The following is a 25,411-nucleotide window of genomic DNA, read 5'->3' as shown; positions in this document are numbered from 1 at the left end:
AATATATATTATTCGTCTAAATGCTTATAAATCAACAGAGTTATAACCAGTGATGATATGTGACTAAAGGAATGCTAACAACTACAAAGTATTTGTCTGGGGGTGTAACATGTTGGAAAGTTAACGTCCATAACAATACACATTAACAAATATGATACATTGTTCACATGCTCTTTTCAAAGAGAATTCACCTTATTTCACACCCTTCTTGCGAAATACGAACAAAGAAAACACATGTAATATAATGAATGCATACAGAACTGGTAAAAAAAATTCTTCCACAAAAACAATAATAATTGTTGATATTTGTTTTAGCAATAAAAAAGAGGGGGAATGCTGAAGCCAGCACATGCTTTTCATTAAATCATAAAACAAATGAACAATAACAAGAACTGTAAACTGGACTCAATTCCAGTGAGAAATCATGAATAAACAATAGACATGTGTGGAGGGCAATAACCAGTACCTAAGAATTAATCTGCCTTAAAGCCAGGTAGTCTCAATGCTGTCACCTTCTTTATTCTCTTCGGTCTCATCACCCACCTTGTTCCTCATTTTTGCATCCACAGATCCAAAGGAACTTAATTCTGATCCTTCAACGCCAGCATGGTCTTCTACTACAGCATCACTGCATTTTCTGATTTCCATTCCAGCGGTTTTGAGATCTGGTTCTGGTTCTGGTTCTGGTTCAGGAGCTTTCGTCTTGTCTGCACTCGGGGTGCGATGCAGCAGAATCGGACCAAAAATAGCTATAAGGGCAGCTCCAATGGGGGCAGTGATCAGTATGGAGAGAACTGCCAACTGAAGAACCTGGAACAACAGTATTTGTTCAAGGATTATGTAGACAGAGGTGCAAGCCGAAGGGTCTGGGACAAGAGCATCTAACATGATCAGGAGCAAAAGACATTAAATGTGTTTGTGTGAAAGACACTTGATTTACATGATACTAATATTACGATGATCAGGTTGTGTAACCAAAAGAACAGGCAAGGCCTTCATGACTATTGTATGATGTCCTTCTTAATCAAACACAGCATTTATGGAATGTAAAAAGTAAATAAATAAATAAAAAATAAAGGCACTGTAAAGCACATCATTTTCCAAAATTGTGACCCTGAACTCTGATCTATAACCTTGACCTTTAAAAGCATTTTAGTTTTTATCATAACCAATCATTGTTCCAAGTTTGGTAAAATTGGATGAAAAACCCAATCTCTATTTAACTTCAACATGCTTACAATTGTGCCGTGTTCTGACCTTGAAGTCTGACCGCTAACCTTGACGAATATTGTACACAAGACCATTTTTGTCTATAATATGCAGTGACCTTCACCTCTGACTTCTGAACGAGACTTTCAGCTGGGATTATGATGTAACCACAGTCAGTCACAATATCCTGTTTGATAAAAATTGCTCGCAAGACATTGGTTCTGTAACATTTTTTCTACTTTTCTAAATAATTTCCCTGACGTTTGAACCCATTTGAACTTACTTTTTCATCAATAAGTGGGCGAGTGCAAAGGTTTTATCAATACCTACCAAACTACAATTTCATGTGTGGCTGCCAAGAAATTGTCAATGTTAAAATTTACCAGCGACACACACGTTCAAGCACATTAACACACACACACACACACAAACACACACACACACAAATGGACAACACACAGGTAACCAAGACCAGGTGATTACACTTTCTTTACACACTTTCTTTACAAACACAAGTCAAAATAATGCAAATTCCTAAAATTACTTTGGGTGCTCACTGATATGTAAAATCAGAAGCAGGTTAAAAAAAATATTATCCATAAAAAAACGAGAAAAAAATAACTTACAATCAAACAAAAAAAAACTGAACTGTGATAAGCAACTTTAAAGAGTTAAAATCATCATATATACGTATTAAACTGATGTACATATATACACATGTGTTGACACTCATCTATATAATAAAAAAAAAGGTTTGAATGTGTTTATGTATGCATGTGTTTGGGTTAGTGTATATATGCGTGAACTGAATTGGGGAAAAAAACAAAACAAAATAAACAGCAACTTACAGTTTCTCCATCATCAATCAAATCAACCTTTTCGGCTTTTACAGCCGTGTCGTAAGCTACAGCTCCAATAGCAGCCTGAAAATAAAAGAAGAGAGAAATCATTCTTGAAATAACATACGTTTTTGTTCACATGTTTAATCTGTAAAGTCTGATACATCTTAGACCTTGGTCTTTGACTGAGTATAAGTCTTGCATGCATACCCATATCAAACACTCAGCTCCCTTTTTGTTGCAAACTAGTTATCAGCAGTATGCAGCTAAGCTTCCAATGACAGGTCACAACAGGACACCCAGGAGAGGAGACCCACCGCTGCCTATGAGTTATTTCAGTGGGGTTTTTTTTCCAGTTAGTGTTTGTTTTACTCAGCGTATATCCAAAACATCGTTTATTGAAGCCTCCATGCCATGCTGATTGTAATAACAATTTTATTAGTCTCTGATCTGGACTCAGTGTCCCTTCTCTATATTCTTCAAAAAAAAAATGTCTTGCACAATTCTGCTCACACCAAAGACTCACCTCCACCACAAACTCACTGGAGTAATATTGAAAAGGATCGGTAATGAACAGCTATTACTATGTGAGCACACACACACAAACACTTGCACATACAAATATACAAACACCTGCACACACACAACACACACTCACAGATACACGCACACACACACACACACACACACTCACGGATACACACACACACACACACACACACAAACACGTACATTAACAAGGCCAGACAGTTGGGTGTAACATATAATTCATGAACATAAATATGACAGGGATTATAAAGTATCTGCATGTGGTGGATCATGTGGGTTACTACTACAAACAGGGATTACAGGTTAAGTTTACTGCTGTCTACCTGAACAGTTGCCTTTGGCAGCCAGGCAACGACGACGAACAGTCTCTCCTTCAAGTTGAGGTTTGTACCAAGCACAGCCAGGAAGGCCACAAAGCAACGCACACCCAGACCAATGCCCAACACTGCGATTCCCTCGCCTGTGTAGCAAATAACTTATATTTACATTCCTTGTCTTTAAAACAAATATCATGCGAATGCATGCGCACGCACGTGCAAACACACACACACACACACACACACACACACACACACACATACATACATACATACACACTCACACAGGGGGATGGGAAAATTTCTTCCTTTGTAATCTAATATTTTGTTTATATCATCAGAAGTTAAACAACAGTTGGAGAATGAGAGAGTCATGCAAAGAGAGAGGGAGAAGTTTCATCTAAAGAGAAAAAAGGTGGTTAAAAAAGATAGGGTTTTAACACAAAGACAGACAGAGATGGAGAAAGAGTGAGAGAATTATTCTATGAGAGTGTTTGTGCGTGCTAGTGTGCATGTATGCATATATGCGCATGTGTGTTTAGTATAGCAGGGGAAGGCACAAAGAGAAGTTCCCCGATAGCCGTGCAAAGTAAGTCCACTTCTCACCAACAGTCTTTGCCTTCAGTTTGTCGATTTCCACAGCAGCGGCAATAAGTCCAAACAGCAGTGGCTCGAAGATCATCCATAACACCGCCATCACGTTTTCTACTGGATTCTGCACACCTCACCAGAGATCCAATATCCAACCTTTCTTTAAATTCTTCTATTAATGATGATGATGATAACTGCAATAATAATAATGATAATAGTGTAATAATAATATTAACAACAGGAATAATGATAATGATGATGATATACTAATAGTGCTACTGATATCAGTTCTGTAGTATGCAATTAAACTGCACAGCTTGCACAATTAAATCATAAATAAGTAAACATTCAGCAAGTCAGTTTATGATCAGAACATCTCGAAAAAGGAAGGAAAGTGCAAAGAAATTTACAGTTATCGTAACTGGTTATTGTTTTGCCATGTTTTTCTCCAGGTCTAGTAACCGTTTTCTAAAATGACTTTTTCTGTTTTGTGTACATATAACCATCAGCAAGTCTGGGTTTAAAAATTTCAAAGCTATATGCAGCATGCTTACAGAGTTTGAACCAAGAACCTCTCTCATCAATGTGTCATGCTGTGCATCCCATTGTGACCCAACCTAGTTACATAATATTAATAATAAACTTACTGTATTTGTTATTGCTGGTGAAAATGTAAATTTGTAATCTGAGTTCTTTATCTTTATCTTACATACAAGTATATGCTATAATGACAACTCTGAATCCCTAATTGAGTTCAATGATATAGAACACTCAACAACATGCGCAAAGTTCGTAGGAATACCGAGTTGTTAAAACAAGTAAAACAGACTATAAAACCTGAAATCTTCAAAGCTGTACAAAATACAAGTACTTGAACACTTCAAAATGAATAATGTGTAAGGTACATATACAAAGAAGATTGAAGTATAGTAACCATCTACTGTCAGGTAAACAAATTTTGCACTGACAATTTGTAGTGGAACTATATATATATATATATATATATATATATATATATGTGTGTGTGTGTGTGTGTGTGTGTGTGTGTGTGTGTGTGTGTGTGTGTGTGTAAAGCTGGACACTTCAAAACTTAACAAAAACAAGTACCTGAACACTTCAAAACACACTAAGATATACATTCACATGAACACTAAAATGTGGCTTTGTTGGGTGTTTTTTTTTTAAGAAGGTACAGTTATACAATACAGTAGTCAAGTGTGAGATTAATTAACACTGTACTGACAATGCGAAGTGGTACAAACATCCAACCTGAACACTTCAGAACCAAACATGTACAAGCACTTGAACACTTCAAAAATGGAGAACACTGAGTTGTTGAAAAAAAAACAAAAACAAAAAAAAAAACAAGGTGCAGTGATACACTACAGTAACCATTTAGTATAGGCATAATGAATTTTGTACTGACTATGTCAGTAGTACAAAACATCTCACCTGAACAAATCTTCAACCCTAAACATACAAGTCCAAATGACCCACCACTTCCCCCTCTTTGTAGTCTTTTCGCCATCGCAGAGCTGCCACAAATGCCACGGTCAGAGCTGCAAGAGGCCCTGACCCTGACCATTCCACTTTGGTGCTGCCGAAGATGAACAGCAAGGCAAACCCCACCAACATCGCCGATCGGAACAACACTAAATTTTTCTGAAAACAAAACAACAAAAAACAAAAAAACTAGGAGACAAAACGCATGTCATATCTATGAACAACTGCAGAGTTAGCAGTATGATTCCTGGTTTTTGATGACACAGGTGCTTTTTTTGCACAGTATTTTTTTTTAGTAATCGGGTTTCGTGTTCCTTTAGATATGAAATAAATTAGATTTACCCTATTTCAATGGAAAAAAATAGACATATACACCAACAACAAAAAGATATTTAAAAAACAACAACAACAATAACAAAGAATCACACACCAAATATATTTACCTGGCAGTCTTTGTTTCTGCTTTTTAATATCTATTTCTAACACAGAAACTGCCAACAAAAAAATGCAAAAAGCCGGGAACGTGTCACAGCGCTGTATCAACATGCTGAGGTTTCAACAACACACCCTTCTGTACTGTAGAAAGATTTTGTTTCACTGCTGAAATCAGCTCTATTTCGGACAATGTTTGCAACAGATGTGTGTGTGTGTGTGTGTGTGTGTGTGTGTGTGTGAATATATATATATATATATATATATATATATATATACACATATATATACATATACATTATTCATATGTAAACTTTTTTGTTTTTTTCGCTGCCCCATCTGCATCATTTCAGTAGTATTACTCCCATACCCCTCATTCCTATATCCTCTTACACAGCCACACCCAGGTTCGTCTGATGCAGTCCCAGCGTCGGCAGTCCACAGGGAACCATTAGGTCGCCAGAAGGCCACACACCAGAGAAGACCTTTCACCACTGCCAAGTCACTTTGGTGGTGTTTAGAAGTCCCTGTTCTGATTCAATTAACCTAGTTCATTACCTGCTAAGCCCCCGACTGACGAAAATAGTTGCTTAATTACGGAGCCAGACTGAGTTAGCATCTTCTCCAAAGTGAAGACGGCCTCCAAAGAAAGTCACCCATGAATCTGCCGGTGCCGAAGACCTTGACAGCACAAAAGTGGAGAAGGATCGAAACTGAGGTCACCATGACAGCAGGGCATGAAACGCCACAGAACGTGGGGCATTTTTTCGTATATAAATTGTGAAGGTAGAGGATGATGATGATCATGCTATGGAGGTCCATTTTAGGTTTGGGACTAAGTCAAGTGACAAGGCTGTACACTACGCTTCCTTTCAAAATGATATTCCGGTGTTAACCAGGCCCAAGAGATACAGACACTTGCAGTGATGGTCTAGGAATTAGAGCACCACATCCAAAGACGCACCCGTAATGTGAATGATCCTTGACTGAGTGGTCCCAGTCTTCCCATTTAAGTCCATAGCACACTCATCTCTGTGTTGGAGCCGAATGCGGGCCGAACAAAAAAAACCAAAAAAAAACAACAACAAAAAACGAACAAAACAACAACAACAACAACAAAAAACAAAACAAAAAAAAACCGCCTCCGCAGGGAATCGAACCTGCATCCTCCCAGCCGTAAGTCCGCAATGTTACTACTTTGCCACAGCAGCTAGTTTAAATACCAGTCTTGACTGGTTAGGACAATAGGAGTCAGCACAGAATTCAGATCTAGATAATCAAGGTTGTTGCTATCAGATTGCATCATCAGGATAAATGCTCTAGCTCAATGAGATTAGGACATTTGAACTCATCTATGAGAGAACTCATCCAGATTTCAACAGAATATTGAATTACCGTTAAGCAGTAACAAAGTCAGTCAGTCTGACTGTCTCTCTTTCACTGATTAGTAAAGAAAGTTACAAGATATTCATAACTCAGCTATGAACTTACACTTTTCTTTTGTGGTATATACCACAAGATGATACCAGCGACGATCCCAATGATAATCCCAACAACAGCCTCTATTGGTCCCTTGACAATGTTCCATGCCAGATCCCCTGAATAAAGAAAAAAAATGAAAAACAGATGAATGATATACTCTACTGTCACATACTGACGGATTTTTAGCAATATTTTTCTATATTACCTATGAAACCTACAACCTACCACAGAGCATTTTCAAAAGACCAAAAATGTTCAGAATTATTCTTTATGAAGGTACCAACGAATGTCCAGAGCACTTGTGTTAACGATTCAATATACAAGAGATAATAATTAATATAAAACTTGACTAATAGTTTAGTGAATGAAATACTTATGAACACAGACTATGTAACAGCCTTACGTTCAGAACGGGCTGTTGAGAACAAACCGAACTCTTAAGAACCTCTGCATCCTGATATTTGATTTACCTGAAATTTGGCATTTGTTCCTTCCCGGATTATAGAGATTACACCTAGAACCTACATTCAAACCAAAACCAGTATCTGTTCCTGATCTTGAGGTTGCTAGTGTTCCTAGACTAGTTCCTTGAAAGTATATACCACAACATGTTTAAGTCATTCTGATAAGTGATAGTCTTCTCTTTTCTTCTTTTCCACTTTAATCACGCAAAGACGCATCCAATGATTTATCCCAATATATTCACCTGTTGAGAATGTGATTCCAGTCATGACCCCAAACCCAGTGATAGCCAGAACATCATCTATGCTGGCTGCTGCTATCACCAAGGTCGGTACTCCCTTGTTTAGCCCATAGCCCCGATCTGACAGACGGAGCAGACAGGGAACCACCACTGCTGGAGACACAGCAGCGATCACAAACCTGCCCACATTGTAAAGTGAATGCAAAACAGTTGCGAACTTGGTAGATAGCACTTCTGACACAAAAACAATATACGACAATGTATGCATTATCTTGTGTGTGTGTGTGTGTGTGTGTGTGTGTGTGTGTGTGTGTGTGCGTGCGTGTGTGCGTGCATGCATGTGTGTGTGTGTGTGTGTGTGTGAGAGAGAGAGAGGAGAGAGAGAGGAGTGAGAGAGAGAGAACTCAACCCTTTATACACCATGCGCCACTCCAGAAATTTGAACCAAGGACCGTAACAGACTGGCAGACTGCTCAATTATCATGTCTATCTCTTCTTTTGACAAAGCAAGCTTTTCTTTCTTGATCCTTAGTCTTCCTGAGCAGCAAAGACGTTGTGTCTCATTATGAAGAATACTCTAAATCCCAGACACAAAAAACAACAACAAAAAACAAAAAAAATACAAAAAAAACCTGGCATATACACAGCCCATGGAAATTTTGTCAGGCAATAATGAGTGTAACACACACAAAAATCCTTCTGTAAAGTGGATAAAAGTCGACTGTGTGGACTTCCAAATGACAATATAAGTATATTTCTCCAAAATTTTAAACAGAAGCTGCTAGATCCAAAAAGTATCCCCCAAACCAGGGAAACCAAACACTGAAGCATCACTATCATTCTAAAACGAATACTTAATGCCATTGTGTTTGTTCCCCCCCCTTCATGGTGCAGTTCAACCTACTGTCTTAAATAGCATTCCAGTCCCCCACCCCACTCCCCAAACTGCAAAACAACTGAATTACACTAATCCTTTTCAACCTAAGTCATTTTTTTAGCAAACCGAACACCAAAGTAACAGAGACATGGATGTAAAAGTGATCTGTACCTACCCAAGTATGAAGCCCCAGGGAAAAGAGAAACCAAGGATGAAAAAAGAAGCGATGCCATCAGTGATGGCTTCAGACAGACAGGGAGAGAAGGCCAAGCGGACGACCACAAACGACAGGCGCCGAAGGGCGGCAGGGTCCAATCCCAGACCAGCGCGCAGCAGAATAACTCCCAAAGCGATCCTTCTGCAACAGTATAACACCGTTCACAAAAGTTAACAGACATCAAAACAATTACAACTATCATGACTACATCTGTTTGTTTCACGTTTTCAATACATACAGTAACATGGCACACTATACTGTCCACTAGTGCACACACACACACACACACACACACACAAGCTTGCTCCAGAAAGTGAATGAGAGACAAAGGAATGAAGACAAAAGAAAAGAAAAGAAAGAGACTTGAGAAAAGCAAAAATAGATGACAGATAATCCATACACCTTTTTGCAACACACCTGCATCCAGAGGCCCAATCGTGATCAATATCTTTAGCGATGTCAATTCCTTGAATATTTCCAAGCATTCCCCCCACAATGAGCATTCCTGTTGGAAAAAAGTCACTCATCAGTTTTGTATAAAACAAATGAAAAACTAAACAGTCATTACTCTCAATATTTCAGCCATAAAATACATTTAAGTAAAGAAGAAATTTAATAGGGGAAATAGTTCAATTAAATCATGGTTAACAATATCATGAGTTCATCTGTTGATTAATTCTGTTCTGTTTAAGGACTGCCCGTCTCTCTTTTCTTTTTCTTTTTTTTCTTGAAACAAAAAAGCATTCAACTTCCAAGACACACACATATTACTTGCTAGATCCAACATGAAAATAATGGAAAAGAAAAGACACTGCTGTATATGGCAGCATCTAACAACATAGACTTTCTGGTGACCATAACCCCCCTTACCCCGGCGGAGGGGGGGGTGGGGTGATTTCATTATAATTTCCCAAAAGTTTGATCAATTTGCCATCCAAATATACCTGTCTGCCAAAAATGAATTCCGGCATGAAGATACCACGGTATGGCTAAACAAGAGAGGCAAGGCCTTCAAGACTCACTTGTGATACACTTTTTTAAATAAAAATCTAATCATTAAAATGTGTTCTTTATTTGTCATTATAAAGCTTCGGGTTAAAAGAAAAAGAAAAAAGTCCTAACGGCAGATTCGAACCCCACGTGTTCGGTGAGAAGAAGCTGTCTTACCCATTGCACTATCTGGGTTCCTTAGCTGACGTTCAAAAATATAATATTTTAAACATGCTTTTTTTAAAGGGCGATAAATCGATTGCGGTATTCGCAGTGAGAACGCTGTTTAAATCATATTATTCTGGTGCATCTTGGGCATTCAAGAAATCTTTAAGGGTAATTAAAAATTCTGTTTAAGTCCGCGGTAAAGTAGACGTGGCTATCGCCGCAATCACAATGCAACATTTAGGCGTTTTCTCTGGATCTAGATATAGATGTACAAGTTTAGTTACACCCGGTTGACAGGGTTGATTCAATTTCTCTTTTATGTTCATTCTAGTTTTATAGTTTTAAAGTTGATATGAAAACTGAGTATTTTGTTAAACTAATAATATGTAGAGCCAAGTACAAGTACTTCTAAACGTCGTATGAAGTGAAAAGGGCTTCATTTTGAGAAAAGTCAAGACTGGAAATTTTTACGTTTCATCAAGGGTATTAACTCTCATGGTTTATTATTTTTAACTGTGAATTTTTGCAGAGAAAATGGCAATGTTAAAGTTTACCACGGGCACACAGAAACACACACACACACACACATACACAGACAACCAAACACCAGGTTAAAACATAGACTCACTTTGTTTACACAAGTGAGTCAAAAATGTCAGACACGTTTTTTGACTGAATATCAAAAGGCTCCTGGTTCTGGAAAGGACTTTGTGGAAAGTGTTCTAGCTGGAAAGAAAAATGCCCCTGAAAAGAAATACATAATCACTGCCTGTTTCGCAAGACACGTGTTGTGCTGTCACAAGAGGAAATTGGAAATACCAAAGCACATCGTTGCTTTGCACTACAATCCACCATCTTACAGGAAATGCTGAACTTGTCAGCATACTTATTTTGAATCACTTTGGCCACTGTATGTCTCACAGTTGTGTCCTTAAAGTTGTAACTGCAGTTTGCTACAATGGACTTCAAAGTAACAGCTTGCTGCCAGAAACTATCTCTCCCGATAGCGTGATTCCTCACTCCTGCGGAGTCAATAATAATTTACAGGAGTTAGGATTAGGATCTGGAAAAGACATTCAATATGATATGGAAAGGCCGATCAAAACGTAACAAGAAACTCTGAAACCCAGGCCCAGACAACGGTTCTCAGTGACGAATATCCTTCATCGACACACCCACCCAGCCTTCAGTAATAGCCCCCAGAGCTCCAGCCATGTTTTACAAACGATAGGGAAGAGTCAATACTAAAATAACTACACTCATGTCCCAATTCAACTCACTACAGTTAGCGCAACTGTGTCCAGATTCATGCAGATTCTGACCAGATACATGTCTTCTGTGAACACCCCATTACAGATTTCCAAGTTGGGTGTCACTCACTGAAATGAATCTGGCCAATGTGCAGCAGCAGTCATCAGTTGACCGTGCCCAACCTGTTCTTCATCCTGTTACAGACAGTATAACAGTGCAACATGTTCTGCAGGTGTCACTGAACGCAACAAGAAACTGGGTCAGGAGTATGCCTTTGTCACGTTTGTCTTCGCAGTTCCAAAGAAAGCACTGATGGCTTTTGGCAAAATGAACAGTCCCAGAAGAATGCAATATGTCTTGGTGCGTTTCTCTTCACTTGTTCTCTTGGTATCTGGGTAAACTCAAGAGAAGAACACGCTTTAGAGACATCATCGTTCAGTTGGACATCTGCACCAGGGGCTCCACTGAAGCCTTTGTGACCGGGAAACATAACGAGTATGCCATCCGAGAACACCTCAGTGTTGGAAGCTCTGGGGATACTTCATCTGTGACAGTTTCTCAAAGACTCAACACGTGCAAAGGAATTCCCTGAGGACGCAATAGGGCATTTTAAAGTCCCCCAAAATGGATTAAAAAAAAAACAAAAAAAAAAAAAAAAACAACTACAAACGTATATATACGTATATAAATGTATGTGAAGTACAAGAAAGAGGTTCTTGTGGCAAGAAATGAAAGACGGCAAAGTTTGGTAGTGCACATGAACAAATCAGTGATATTTTCTGCAATTCGAAAGAAATTATTAGAGTTTGTTTTGCAGTGAGCTAAAATGTCTGCTATTTGTGTTTGCCACACCTTTCGCAACTGCCAAAGAAGGGGTTGATGGGGTTCCTTTTTTTCAACATTGTCTGGATTCCGCAAATGACGTAATGTGACACAGGTAATTATGGACAGGTAATTGTGGGCAGAAAAACTGACCAAACACTGAAGCATATATTGTGAAAAATACCCCTGATGATGTAAGTGGGGTGTATGGACGCAAAAACTATTAATGGTGATGTTTTGTTTCCCAAATAGAACGGCAACTGCGGCGACGCGATACTTGAAATTGTGGAGTTTGGGTCAGGAATAGAACGCCTGTAACTCTCGGGTACATTTTAGCAGGTCATTCTTGATTGTAGAAGGCTGAGTGACATAATATGAAGCTCTACAAACCTAATCTTAGATAAATAGGACACTTCACCAACAACACCATAACATTTTTGTTGTTGACACACTTTCACAACAATACAAAACAGTACCTTTTTGACTCACTTGTGTAAACAAAGTGAGTCTATGTTTTAACCCGGTGTTCGATTGTCTGTGTGTGTGTGTGTGTGTGTGTGTGTGTGTGTGTCTGTGTGTCCGTGGTAAACTTTAACATTGCCATTTTCTCTGCAAATACTTTGTCAGTTGACACCAAATTTGGCATAAAAATAGGAAAAATTCAGTTCTTTCCAGTCATCTTGTTTAAAACAATATTGCACCTCTGGGATGGGCACAAAACAATTTTAAAAAGCCAAATTATATGCAAACTGAATTTACTGTTATATATATATTTTTTTTAATTCTCTAAACTTGGCGCTTTGATTTGATATTGCACACAACAACAAGAGCAGTCATTTTTTGTTCAAACAGGAACTTCTTTTGCTAAGCATAGAAGTTATATTTATTTTGCATGTCTTTGGTGCAGATAGTAAAAAAGGGAAATTATTCTGTTATTAATGCTAGGGGACTTAATTTGCTTTAAACTGATCTTTCTCATCTTAAACATTACATTTTGAAATTATACTCAATACATAAAAAGCTTGTGTGTTTTACTTTCAGTGTACAGGGCTTTCCCTATGTTCATTCGCCCATGTGGTCTTTTTCGGAAAATACTAAAATCAATAAGACGAGTGGACTTTATATATCTATTGGCTGTGCCCTGAAGGTCATGGGCAAAAATCAATTGCGTACACATATTTATACATATTCAAAGCGTGTGCTCATATTCTTCGCGAACGCGAACGACGCCATTTTGTTTCAAGTTGTTGACCTGCCCGTTCAATCCTATATTCAATCGACAATACACGATAACATGTGATAGAAAGTTGGAGAAGGAGACCGTTAAATATTTATTCAGAGAAAGATTTGTGAACGCCTGGATTATGCCCCAAACTGCCATAAAGATATCCATAGAATCAGTGAGAATTCACAGTTAAAAATAATAAACTATGAGAGTTAATACCTTTGAATTGATGAAACGATAAAATTTCCAGTCTTGACTTTTCTCAAAATGAAGTCCTTTCCACTTCATACAACGTTTAGAAGTACTTGTACTTGGCTCTACATGTTATTAGTTTAACAAAATACTCAATTTTCATATCAACTTTAAAACTATAAAACTCTACAGAATGAACATAAAAGAGAAATTGATTCGACCATGTCAACCGGGTGTAACTAAACTTGTACATCTATCTAGATCCAGAGAAAAGGCTAAATGTTGCAGTGTGATTGCGGCGATAGCCACGTCTCCTTTACCGCGGACTTAAAAAGAATTTTTAATTGTCCTTAAAGATTTTTTGAATGCCCAAGATACACCAGAATAATATGATTTGAACAGCGTTCTCACTGCGAACACCGCAATCGATTTATCACCCTTTAAAAAAAGCATGTTTAAATATATTTTTGAACGTCAGTTCAGGAGCCATGATAGTGTAATGGATAAGACAGTTTCTTCTCATCCGAACAGGGGGGGTTCGAATCTGCCGTTAGGACTTTTTTCTTTCTTTTTTCTTTTAACCCAAAGCTTTATAATAACAAATACAGAACACATTTTAACGGATTTTTTTTTTAAGTGTATCACAAGTGAGTCTTGAAGGCCTTGCCTCTCTTTTGAAAGTTATAGACGATTCCGCATTAGCACAGTGGATAAAACAACTCGTTCTCGACCCGATATCCATGGTTCGAATCTGAAGTCTTTTTTAAACGCGAAGCTGCCCAGTGTATATAATTATGATAACGAATAGAGAACACATTAAAAAAAAAACACCTATTCTTTTCATAAGAAATTACCAATATTATTATCATTATTATTATTTCTTTAAGTGTGTATCACAAGTGAGTCTTGAAGGCCTTACCTTTCTTGTTTATGTTAAATACGTACAATGCATCATCCAGTCTCTTTGCAAACTTTGCGTAACTTTCAAACTTTGTACGGGTTTTGTGAACGCACCAAATTTCATATTTCTCAGTCTTAGCTTTGCTTTGTTCGGTCACTAATCTAATGTCTGTCTCGAAGTTTTTGTTGTGAATGATGCAGAATTTGTGTCCACGCTTCTAAATTTTATGTTTGGCACAAAGAAAATGAATTAAGTTCATTATTCTGGTACTGTGGTGTTGCAACCAGGCATACCCCAGACCTTATTTATACAGTTTTAAGAAGGACCTATATATATATATATATATATATATTATATATATATATAATCTCATCTCTCTCTCTCTCTCTCTCTATATATATATATATATATATATATATACTCCTGCATTCAAACCACAAATAAACCCCTTTTAGATTGATAGTGTGATTTCTTTCTTATATATGCATTGGAAAAAGAAAAGAAAAGATACCCCGCTTCATTTACGTTGTGGCCCTTGCAGTCAGCTGCGACATGGACCCCGTAAATTAGACTGATAAAATGCAATATTACACACTATAACACGAATCTAGTCTAATATAGTGCCTAATTATGCAAGCAGTTACCTCACGCTGATAAAGAAATCCTTCATCCAGTAATCAGGATGCTGGTTTTTAAGCATTTTTCAGTACACCGAAAGTATTTGTTCACGTGACAAGCTATTACGGCACTAATCCACTTTTAATTCATTCATAGAATAGCTCATTCTAATATCTTTCTGTAGACATAAAGAAATTAACTGTGTGATGAAATATGTGCTCTCGGAAATTTATTTCCTTGGTCAGCCAATTCCATGAAGGCATGCAGGCTCGAGTCCACGACAATGGCGAAACATCTGCTCCTTTTCCTGTCACAAATGGTGACAAGCAAGGCTGCGTCCTGGCTCCAACACTGTTCAGCCTCATGTTCTCTGCAATGCTTAATGATGCCTTCAGAGATGGCGATGCTGGAATCGGCCTAAAGTACCGAATAGATGGCAAGCTGTTTAACCTCAGAAGGCTTCAAGCAAAAACGAAGGTCGTGACAGACATCATCAGAGACTTTTTGTTTGCTGATGATTGTGCCCTCAACGCTGGATCTGAAGCTGACATGCAACTCAGCGTCGACAAGTTTGCCACTGCCAGCAGGAACTTCGGCCTTACCATCAGCACGAGGAAAACTGAAGTTCTCCATCAGCCAGCCCCAGGGAAACCCCACGTTGAGCCCAACATCACAGTCAACAGTCAGAGACTCAGTGCGGTGGAGCGGTTCACATACCTTGGCAGCACACTGTCACGAAATGCGACCATCGACGATGAAGTGAACGTCAGGATTGCAAGAGCAAGCGCAACCTTTGGTAGACGCTATGCAAATGTCCGGGAAAATGTGGATATAGTGTCGTTTTAAGCACATATATCCCCAAACTTTATTTATAGGGCCCAAAGAAGGAAAAATGGCCTATATTTACCCTCCTCCTGCATTTATACCGTTATTCAAACTTGGCAGACTGGTAAATTACGATTTCTGACATGAAACACACAAGAAAATCACTATGAAAAATCCCCCACCCCCCGCCGGGGTAACGGCTACAATATGCCACCCGACTGACTAACAGATCTTATTTTGAATAGCACCATCTTGGTCTTCACTATTGACTCTGCGTGTAATGGCTGAATTTTATTTTGCTGGTGAGCTATTTATGTGTAAGTGCTAAACTGTGACATTGATCTTTGAAATTCATTACAGTTCACGCTCCCACAATGACCAATGTACCAATTTTAAAGGTTTGATGATAAAGTCAATATCTTCCATGCTTTCAAGCTTTTTTTTTTATATGTACTCTTAGGACACTGATCTTTGACACATTACCCTGACTTTTGACATTCTCTTCTCTGCCATGCTGATTGACGCCTTCCAAGACTGTGACCAGGGCATCTACATTCAGTTTCGCACAGATGGCAAACTTTTCAACTTGAGGCGACTCCATGCCACGTCCAGGGTGTTTGAGGCACTGTTGATAGAGTTCCTCTTCGCTGAGGACATGCAGTTCATTGTGGACAGGTTCTCAACCTCCTGCAGGCGCTTTGGACTCACCATCAGCCTCAGTAAGACCAAGTCCATGTACCAACCCAGCTAGCTAACAGAACGCAAGTGCCTCCCCCCCACCTGCAATCAAGATCGATGACACAGAGATCAAGTCAGTCAACAAGTTTTGCTACCTGGGCAGCACGCTATGCAGCAATGGAGCCCTTGATGCAGAAGTGACGCTGCGCATCGCCAAGGCCAGCTCCGCCTTTGGCAGACTCAACAACAGGCTGTGGAACAACAAAGGCATCAGGCTCAGCACCAAAATCAAAACCTACAGAGCTGTTGTGCTGACCGCCTTGTTGTACTGCTGTGAAACATGGACGACGTATCGCTGTCACATTCAACAACTTGAGCAGTTTCACCAGAAATACCTACGAAAGATCCTCGGCATAAAGTGGCAAGACAGGGTCTCCAACCTCCAGGTCCTAGAGTGGAGCGGCCTGCCCAGCATCGAAAGCCTGCTGATCCAGTGCCAGCTACGCTGGACAGGACACGTTGTCCGCATGACAGACAGCAGGATCCCGAAGATGCTTTTGTATGGCCAGATGAAGGAAGGCTACCGTGAACTTGGAAGAACCTGCAAGCGCTTCAAGGACACCTTGAAGACAAACCTCAAAGCCTGTGACATAGATATCGCTTTCTGAGAAACTGATGCCCTTGACCGCTCTCGCTGGAGGATGCTGTGCTCTAGTGGCATAAAGACGTTTGAAAACGAAAACGCTGGCCATTAAGGAGAAGCGTAAGCGAAGGAAGCAGGGCTCAACTTCTGGAGACGTTTTCCCTTGCAACACCTGTGGGAAGTGCTGCGCATCCAGAATCGGCCTCTTCTCCCATGTGAGGACACACACTGACAGATAAGCCTGCCTGCCCACTCATCCGTCGGACCGACGGGAGACTCCATCGATTAGGACACTGATCTTTGACACATGACCCTGACTTTTGACAGGACTCTCACTTAAACCAGTTACTGTTCCATATTCCAACACAAATACTCCATGTATCCCACTCAAGATCGTTAAAGTGTTAACTTTTTAAGTTTGTAAGTCTTAACTGTGGGTATTGCAACAAAGGAACTGTGTCATGTCTCTCTTTTTCTCCGTTTCTCCAACCCCACCTCTGTATCCCTCTCCTTGTGTGTGTGTTTGTGTGTGTGTGTGCACGTGTGTGTGTGTGCATGCGTTGTGCGTGCATTACTTGCATGCGTGTGCGTGCGCGCGCGCGTGCGTGCGTGTGTGTGTGTAATAGCAGGTCTTCAAGACAACTATAAACGTATTCTGCCTGACAAATCCTAACTTCAACGAAGCAGTGGTTTTTTTAGACACTGGGAAACAATGCACATTGAGTTTTTGAAGATTCAATTCATTTCACCATGCAGTGTCCAAAGTACACTAATGACAGGATTTTTTTTGTTTTTGTTGGGTTTTTTTGTTGTTGTTTTTTGGGGGGGAGAGAGGGGGGGAGTTCTGTAGGCTAAAACAATGTGCAGGTTTTGGTTTGTTGTTTTTTGTTGTTGTTGTTGGTGGTGGTGGTGGTGGTGGTGGTGGTGTGTGTGTGTGTGTGTGTGTGTTCAGCAGTTATAATTTTCCATGGATATGCCTTGAGAATCTTGATACTGCATGCGTGGGCGCTATAGTTATTTTAATCATTCAGAATTATGCACTGATGTATTCAGTCTTATCCATGCACACAAAAAAATTTGTTGAGTCTCTTGACATCAGAAATAATCAAATAGGTCTTGTCTTTTTCTTGTGTCCATGAACAACCCAGAGCACAGTCTGCTACTGTTTGGTTACCCAACCACTCATTCTCTACAATTAACATTTTATTCATAACTAACTTTTAATATCATTTTGTCTGTCTGTGTATCACCAAACAGTCGCAACAATGTCCACACCAACAACTTACAACATCCACGTTGGTTCAAAAGACGTGTTAACCGTCTTAAGATACCGTGTCAGAACTGCGAAATGGGCCTATCTGCTCGTTCTCTTCAGTGTTTGTGCGAGGGGCTCTATACCTGACATCTCAGACCATCTGTCTGTAGACTGAATGTCGGTTTGGAGTGAATATGAACCATCAGCCGTACTAACAGTTGCCATTATATCTTCCTACAACCTCTGAACCACCCATTCAGCGTTTTTGTTCCATGGATTCACTTTGATGCGCTCGCTTCTCAACACCTCCAAAACGATGTTGACGATTAAAGCCAGTGTATATAGAATGTGAACAACATTGTCTTTGAACACTAAATCATTCTAACATTCTAAAAGTCAAGAAATGCCTACTGAAAGTTGTGAACTTTCTAAAATCTGATATTGTGAAACAAAGCCTTTTGATTGCTTCTTCTTATTTTGGTCTTTTATATTTTCCATGGTCAAAGGTCGTCTTCTTGGTTTGCTTATTTGTTTTTTTCGTTGTTAACTTACAATTAAATCAAATTTATGTTGCACTTTGGACTTCCCTTTGTGGGTGGTAAGACTCAGGCAAGAGTATATGCATGGGGGAACACAGACGTGCCAAGCAAACCGGGAACCCTGTGCAATGTTCACATGCGTGGATCAAACGAATCACTGTCCAACCACGAACTGTGTGGTTACAGCGCAACACCGGGAACCGATACATGTATGTATGCATGTATGTATGTGTGATTGTGTGTGTGTGTGTATGTATGTATATATGTATGTCTGTAGGTAGGTAGGTTGGTAGGCAGGCACACTCATAATTTGCCTGCTTATTGCCTCGCTGTTTTGATGAATATAGCTGCATATTATGTAAGCACGTCTCCATTATGTGATGTAAAACGAATAAACGTCTTTTACGAAGCTAACACAAATCCAGACCTCCCCATCCTCTCTCTCTCTCAAACACACACGCGCCCCCACCTCCACCCCCCTCCCCCCCACACACACCTTAGACACTCATCTCACCTAGGAGAGGGGGCAGACTAATGAGCTCCATCACGTAACCCCCGCACCAACAGAAAACAAACAACAGGAAGAGGGAAAAGAGGTTGCCACCCGGCAGCGCACCATCTCCCACGATGGCCCACAACACTCCCCACCACACAAACCCGATGAAGACAACGAAGAGAAAAGCCCCAACCCGACTGTGCGGAGGGCAATACAACGTGTTCACGAACTTCTGCTGCCGGTTCGGGTTGTTGGGTAGCGGGTGGAATTCCAACAGGATGGGTTTGAGGCAGCTGATGAAGCCCTCCTGGCAACGGTCGCATCGAGTGGGTTCTTTGTGGACGGGGTCATCTTCTTTGGCGCCGGCGTGTTCTGTTTCAGCCACTGGTTCGGCCTCTTTGGCACCGTTGTCTTCCTTTGTGTTCATAATTATTGACAAAAGGGGGTAGAAGATGGTGAGACGGTAGTGGTCTGGGTCTGGCTGTCGAGCTTTGTCACTTTGTTATTCTGGAACTGACAAACATACAGGAGAGTAAAGATGGGAAATGGTTGTGCGATGTTCTTGCACTCTTTTTCCCATCGCCTCGCCCATCGTGGCTGCGTGAGTGGTCTTTCACTTTGGGTTCAAATGTGATGTATTCTGACGATGAAATGACCGTTGTCTTATTCTATTATTTCTTAAAACAGCTTTAAACTTTTTGTCCCTCTCTTATGACGAGCCTAAAGGTAAATTTCTGAACCTTATGTGCTATGTGCTTCGGATATTAAAGGGAGGGATTCACTGATTGACTGAAAGGCAATCTGTTCCTGCTGAAAGCAGGTAAACTGATATATGAGATTTAAAACAACTCTCACAGACTACCGAAATAAGTCAGGAAAAACCAGCTACTGTGGCTGTCACCTCGTTTATGTTTTACCATTATACAGATGAGCTGAAAATACTTGTGTTAAAATTTACCAAATGCAAAAAAAAAAAAAAAAAAAAAAAAAAAAACCCACACAGTCACACACACACACACAAAAACAACAAAAAACACACCAACATGTCACAGACAAGCGAAATTAACATTAACAACAATAAATAATGTGCATTTAGATTTCGCTTTTCTGCTGCACAAAGTGCATACGAAAAAAAATACAATAATAGGTATGCATGTGACATGAATAAGTTGTATAAATATCAAAACCAATATTTAAGATACAAACTCTTACCCGTCCGTCACGGTTTTTGCGCAGTAGGTATAACTCGCGCAATCTGAACGCTACTTTCACGAATGAAAATTTTCATTCCAGTGTGGTGTGTGCACACCCATACTCACAAAACACACACACACACACAAACTTGCGCGCAAAAATTCGTGGATGTGTTGGCATCCATGCTATTTCTGGAGACCACTACTCTCCCGTGAGCCAGGTACGCGTGATCAGAGTGGCACCTCACTGGTGTTTTGGACAGGGCGCCATTCCTTTCTGCGACTTGAAAACAGCACGGCTCCGGTCCAAGTACAGATCCTTGCGGAACAATTATAAATGGGAAGGACTGATGGCCATCTACCGTGACTGTGTCTGTTCTGTTTATAAGGGAGGATTGGAACCATGACAGTGCGGAGCCAATATTTACTGAGAATCGACCTGTCTGAAATTAATAAAATGTATTTCTTTGGGGGGGGGGGGGGGGGGGGAAGCCGGGGAACCCAGACTGGATATTTATCACAGAAAGAAAAAGAAAAAAAAAGATTTGTTCATCTTGAAACAACTGATTTAGATCTAGCTGATACTGTTCTGACTGCAGTGAGTTTTTGATGAAGATAGGCCTACTACCTACTGACCACTGAAACCCGAGCCTGGCGTACCATATCGAGATCTCTGTCAAGGAACACAGTGCCAGAGCAGTTTTTTGACTCACTTGTGTAAACTTTAACATTTTAACATTGCCATTTTCTCTAGAAATACTTTGTCTGCCAAAATCAAAATTGGCTTAAACATAGTATGAAAAACAACTTCACAGTCATACCAATAACAGGTTGTAAGTCTCCCGAATTAAGCCGTTTTTCCGAATCATTAACGGTTTATTTCATTGAGATGTATTCCGAAATCCGAAATTTCTATTAAAAACAAAACAAAACAAAAAAACAAAAAAAAACCGCTTTCCACTGAGTTTAGCTGACTGGAAGGTGGGTTGTTTTCGAAGACGACATGATCTCGTGTTTCTTGTTCACAATTAAAAGGAAGGAAACACAAATTCTGGACAGAACACTTACAGTGATACTAACACCATAGACGTTTTACTGCATATAAATATTCTAAAGTGGCCACTGAATTAACTGAAATGAACATAAAAGAAAAATTAAATCGGTCGTTTCTTTCAGCCTGTTGTAGACTGGTCTCTGCAGATCTAGAGATCTACAATGTGTTGCGATGTGCTTGAAGGAGATGGCACTGTCTCCTTTACCGCCGGAATAAAATTAAAAAAATAATCGAGATATAATAAAACACAGAAAAACATCATTTAAACGGCTTTATAACGTCGGCACTACAATCACATCTATTCATCGCACGAAGAAGAAAACGTCAACATTGTTTAAGTTTTAACTTTAGTCATTTGACGTCAAATGTGCCGCAGCCTTGGGGATTAGTCTGCTTGCATCAAAACAGAACATGCGCGAATTCCGCTTGCATGCCCTTTCTTTCCCTCTCAAGCTTATCTTATATATCATATTTAATACAGTGCACTTTTCAGCGATTTTTTTAATCTTTTTATTTCTCCTCATGATTCCTTTACTGGATAAAGCGCGAAGCACAAGTGAGTCTTGAAGGCTTTGCCTCTTGTTTTGTTGTTGTTTTTTTAACTGTGCTCGGAAGAGTTGAGGCAGTGTGGTTTTTATATATTCCACTAAAATTGAAATAAAATAAGATAAAAATATTTATTTGAAAAAAAAAAAATCTTTTTCTCTCCCCTCTCATTCTTTCTCTTTCCACGCACATGCACTACAGATTATCTCTCTCACACACACCCACACACCCTCTGGAATGCATCCAGCCACCAGTTCTGAGCGTCCCACCATCGGAAGATCCCTGAGTGCACTTTTTTTTTTTTTATACACACGCTTTGGTTTGATTCATACTTGCATCGGAACGCATTGCAGACTCTAAATCACAAAAATCATGGGTTCTGCTCACCCACGACGTACGGCGATGTATTTAACTGTTTCTGATAATTACTTAATAGAAACCATGGGTGACTGCACATCCACGATGTATGGTGAGAGGTGTAGTTCCTTTGCAAACACCATGGCCGGGGTGACTGCACCCACAACGTACGGCAAAGGATTGTTCCTTCATTAAAAAAAAACAAAAAAATTTGATTGATTGGACACCCACGACATACGGCGCGCAAAAATTTAGGCAACGTACGGGAAAGGTAAAAATAGTATATTAAAACAGTGTAACATCACTCATGACACACCCACCTTCCACTCATTACCTCATCTTCCTCACACACAAACACGCATGCGCAGGCGCGCGCGCAGCATACATATATACATCTATGTATATCATAATATGTTCCACAGAGATGTCAGTTTTACTTGATAATCTACATGCGTAAGATATATGCAGAAATTAGGCTAAAGAATGCAAACAGCGACCGTTAAGCTGTCGCCGCCATCTTAGTACAGCAAGCGGCCTTAGGGGTCAATGGCGGTGAGCACGGAAACGGCCAGTCAAAACACCTTTCAAATAAGCATGCAGCGAAAACCACTCTCGTAGTGAATGGTAACCACTGGCTTTGACAAGGTTTTTTTTCTTTTTCTTTTTAACTGGGAAAAGACAATGTTCCCGAGTTCGAACCTACTGCTTATCGTTGACTTGAACTGTACGATGTTTTAGGTCTTGAACACCTGTTCAATGACCAATGACCCTACCGCATTATTTTACTGTCAGCAATCAAAACAGTCACTTTTGTGCCTGGGTCAGAGTTATTTAGAGACATACTTACCTCATCACAATGTTCTACACCATGTTGACGTTTAGTAATTCACCAGTCATCTGTCGTCTTCTGCAGAGTAGCTCATACTAGATCTGCACGGAATATTATCACCAGTTATGACATTACATTAATCACACATTTCACTGTTATCGCTGGTGCGCTTTCCATTTTTCTCAGAACTGAATTATTTGTGTGGTTACATTAGCACGCTCTGAGTTGTGCCCGATCATTCATCTGTCGTGTCGTCTGTTTTTCAAACTGACGTATGAAATCATGTGACGATCTTGATGACGTACAGCCACCTTGACGTCCGGCATTGGGTCGTGCTTATCTGTTTCCGTTTCAGTTTCAGTAGCTCAAGGAGGCGTCACTGTGTTCGGACAAATCCATAATCGCTACACCACATCTGCCAAGCAGATGCCTGACCAGCAGCGTAACCCAACGCGCTTTGTCAGGCCTTGAGAAGAAAAAAAGAGAAAAAAAACTAACAAGTGAGGCAAGGCCTTCAGGACACACTTGTGATACACTATAATTTTTTTTTTTTTTTTAAATAAAAAAAATCGTTAGAATGTGTTCTGTATTTGTTATTATAAAGCTTCGGGTTAAAAAGAAAAAAAGGCCTGATCGCAGGTTCGAACCCAGCATGTTCGGTTGGGAAGAAATAGTCACTGCACTACTGCGGGTCTATGAATGACGTTCAAAAATTAACATTTAGTAAGCATGCTTTTTTGAGAATTCTTTAAAGTTTGCGGTAAAGCCGAAGACGTTGCCACTGCCGCAGTTATACTGCAACATATTCAGCCGTTTTCTCTGGATCTAGATAGATGTACAAGTTTAGTTACACTCGCCGGCTACGGTGAATTCAATTTCCACTTTAAAAGATTCATATGCAGTAAACACGTTGATAATGTAGTTTGTGTCACTGTATGTGTTCTGTCCAGAATTTGTACTTCTTTCCATTCAGTTGTTAAACAGAAAAACGAGGTCACGCCCTCTTCTTGCTTAGCATCACCAACGCCACTGCAACTCGGATGCGGTGATATGGCGTTTTCGGAATCCCGGAAATAACCTCAGCGAAATAAACCGTTAATAATACGGGAAACACGGCTTAATTCTGGATACATACAACCTTTTATTGGTATGAATTGTGACACACACACACACACACACACACACACACACACACACAACCGAACAGCGAGTTATAACATAGACTTATTTGTTTACACAAGTGAGTCAAAAAGGGTAAAAATTAATGTCCAATTTAAGCGTCTTGAAATCATTGCACATATTGTTTACATTTTCATGGTTTGTTGGACATGAAACGGAAAAAGCAATATGGTGGCAAGTTAGTTTTGTGACTGATTCCGCATCAAAATCGAGTTAAATGACATCCAAAATAAGAGTCGAAATCCACTGGAAATGGGTTACATAAACTTATGGTAATACTGTTTCATACATGCGCACAAACTACCAGAAAAATAGGTTTCTGAATATTAAAGTAATATTTTAGCATTTAAAAAAAATCCGGAACCTATTTTACCCACAGTTTTTGTGCATGTATGAAACGATATTACATACAGTTATAGTAGATGTTGCAACCCATTTTCAGTGGATTTCCACTATTATTTTGTATTATATTTTACTCAGTTTTGATGCAGATCCAGTTACTAAACTAACGTGCCACCAACTTTTTTTTCTTCTGTTTTTTATCCCACAAACCACAAAAATGTAACCAATTGGTGCAATAAATTAGGATGATAAAATATAACATTATAATTTGGTAATATTGCTTCATACCTGCACAAATATTGCCGGTACAATAGCTTTCTGAACTTAGGATGCTAAAACAGGACTTTACATTGACATTTTTTGTGTGTTTTGCAATGGAGGCATATGAGAAATGACATGTTGATATAGGCACATTGGCGAAATGACCCACAACATGAACCCGAAAAAACACTTATCGTCTCAAGCAGCTATGTTTTTTGTTTACATCTCCATGGTTTGCGGGACCAAGCATGGAAAGAGCAAGATGGTGGCACGTCAGTTTATTTACTGGATTCACGTCAAATCTGTGTAAAATAACACTGAAAATAGA

The 25,411-nt window shown here is 39.6% G+C and overlaps 1 protein-coding gene across 1 annotated transcript; it reads right to left on the bottom strand.

The window, feature by feature from the left end:
• Positions 1–483: 483 nt before the first annotated feature.
• LOC143291167 (sodium/hydrogen exchanger 9B2-like) lies at positions 484–19,805 on the bottom strand. The gene is made up of 10 exons (XM_076600912.1): positions 19,341–19,805; positions 9,137–9,224; positions 8,678–8,860; positions 7,629–7,804; positions 6,932–7,038; positions 5,003–5,167; positions 3,521–3,629; positions 2,921–3,057; positions 2,058–2,132; positions 484–810 (listed from the first exon to the last, which is right to left on the bottom strand). Exons 1-10 carry the CDS (start codon positions 19,747–19,749, stop codon positions 484–486), a joined length of 1,776 nt encoding a protein of 591 aa, XP_076457027.1. The 5' UTR covers positions 19,750–19,805.
• Between the last annotated feature and the right edge of the window lie 5,606 nt (positions 19,806–25,411).

Source organism: Babylonia areolata, chromosome 1, assembly GCF_041734735.1.
Source record: "Babylonia areolata isolate BAREFJ2019XMU chromosome 1, ASM4173473v1, whole genome shotgun sequence".
NCBI lineage: Eukaryota > Metazoa > Mollusca > Gastropoda > Neogastropoda > Buccinidae > Babylonia > Babylonia areolata.
This window is presented reverse-complemented; position numbering and strand designations above follow the sequence as displayed.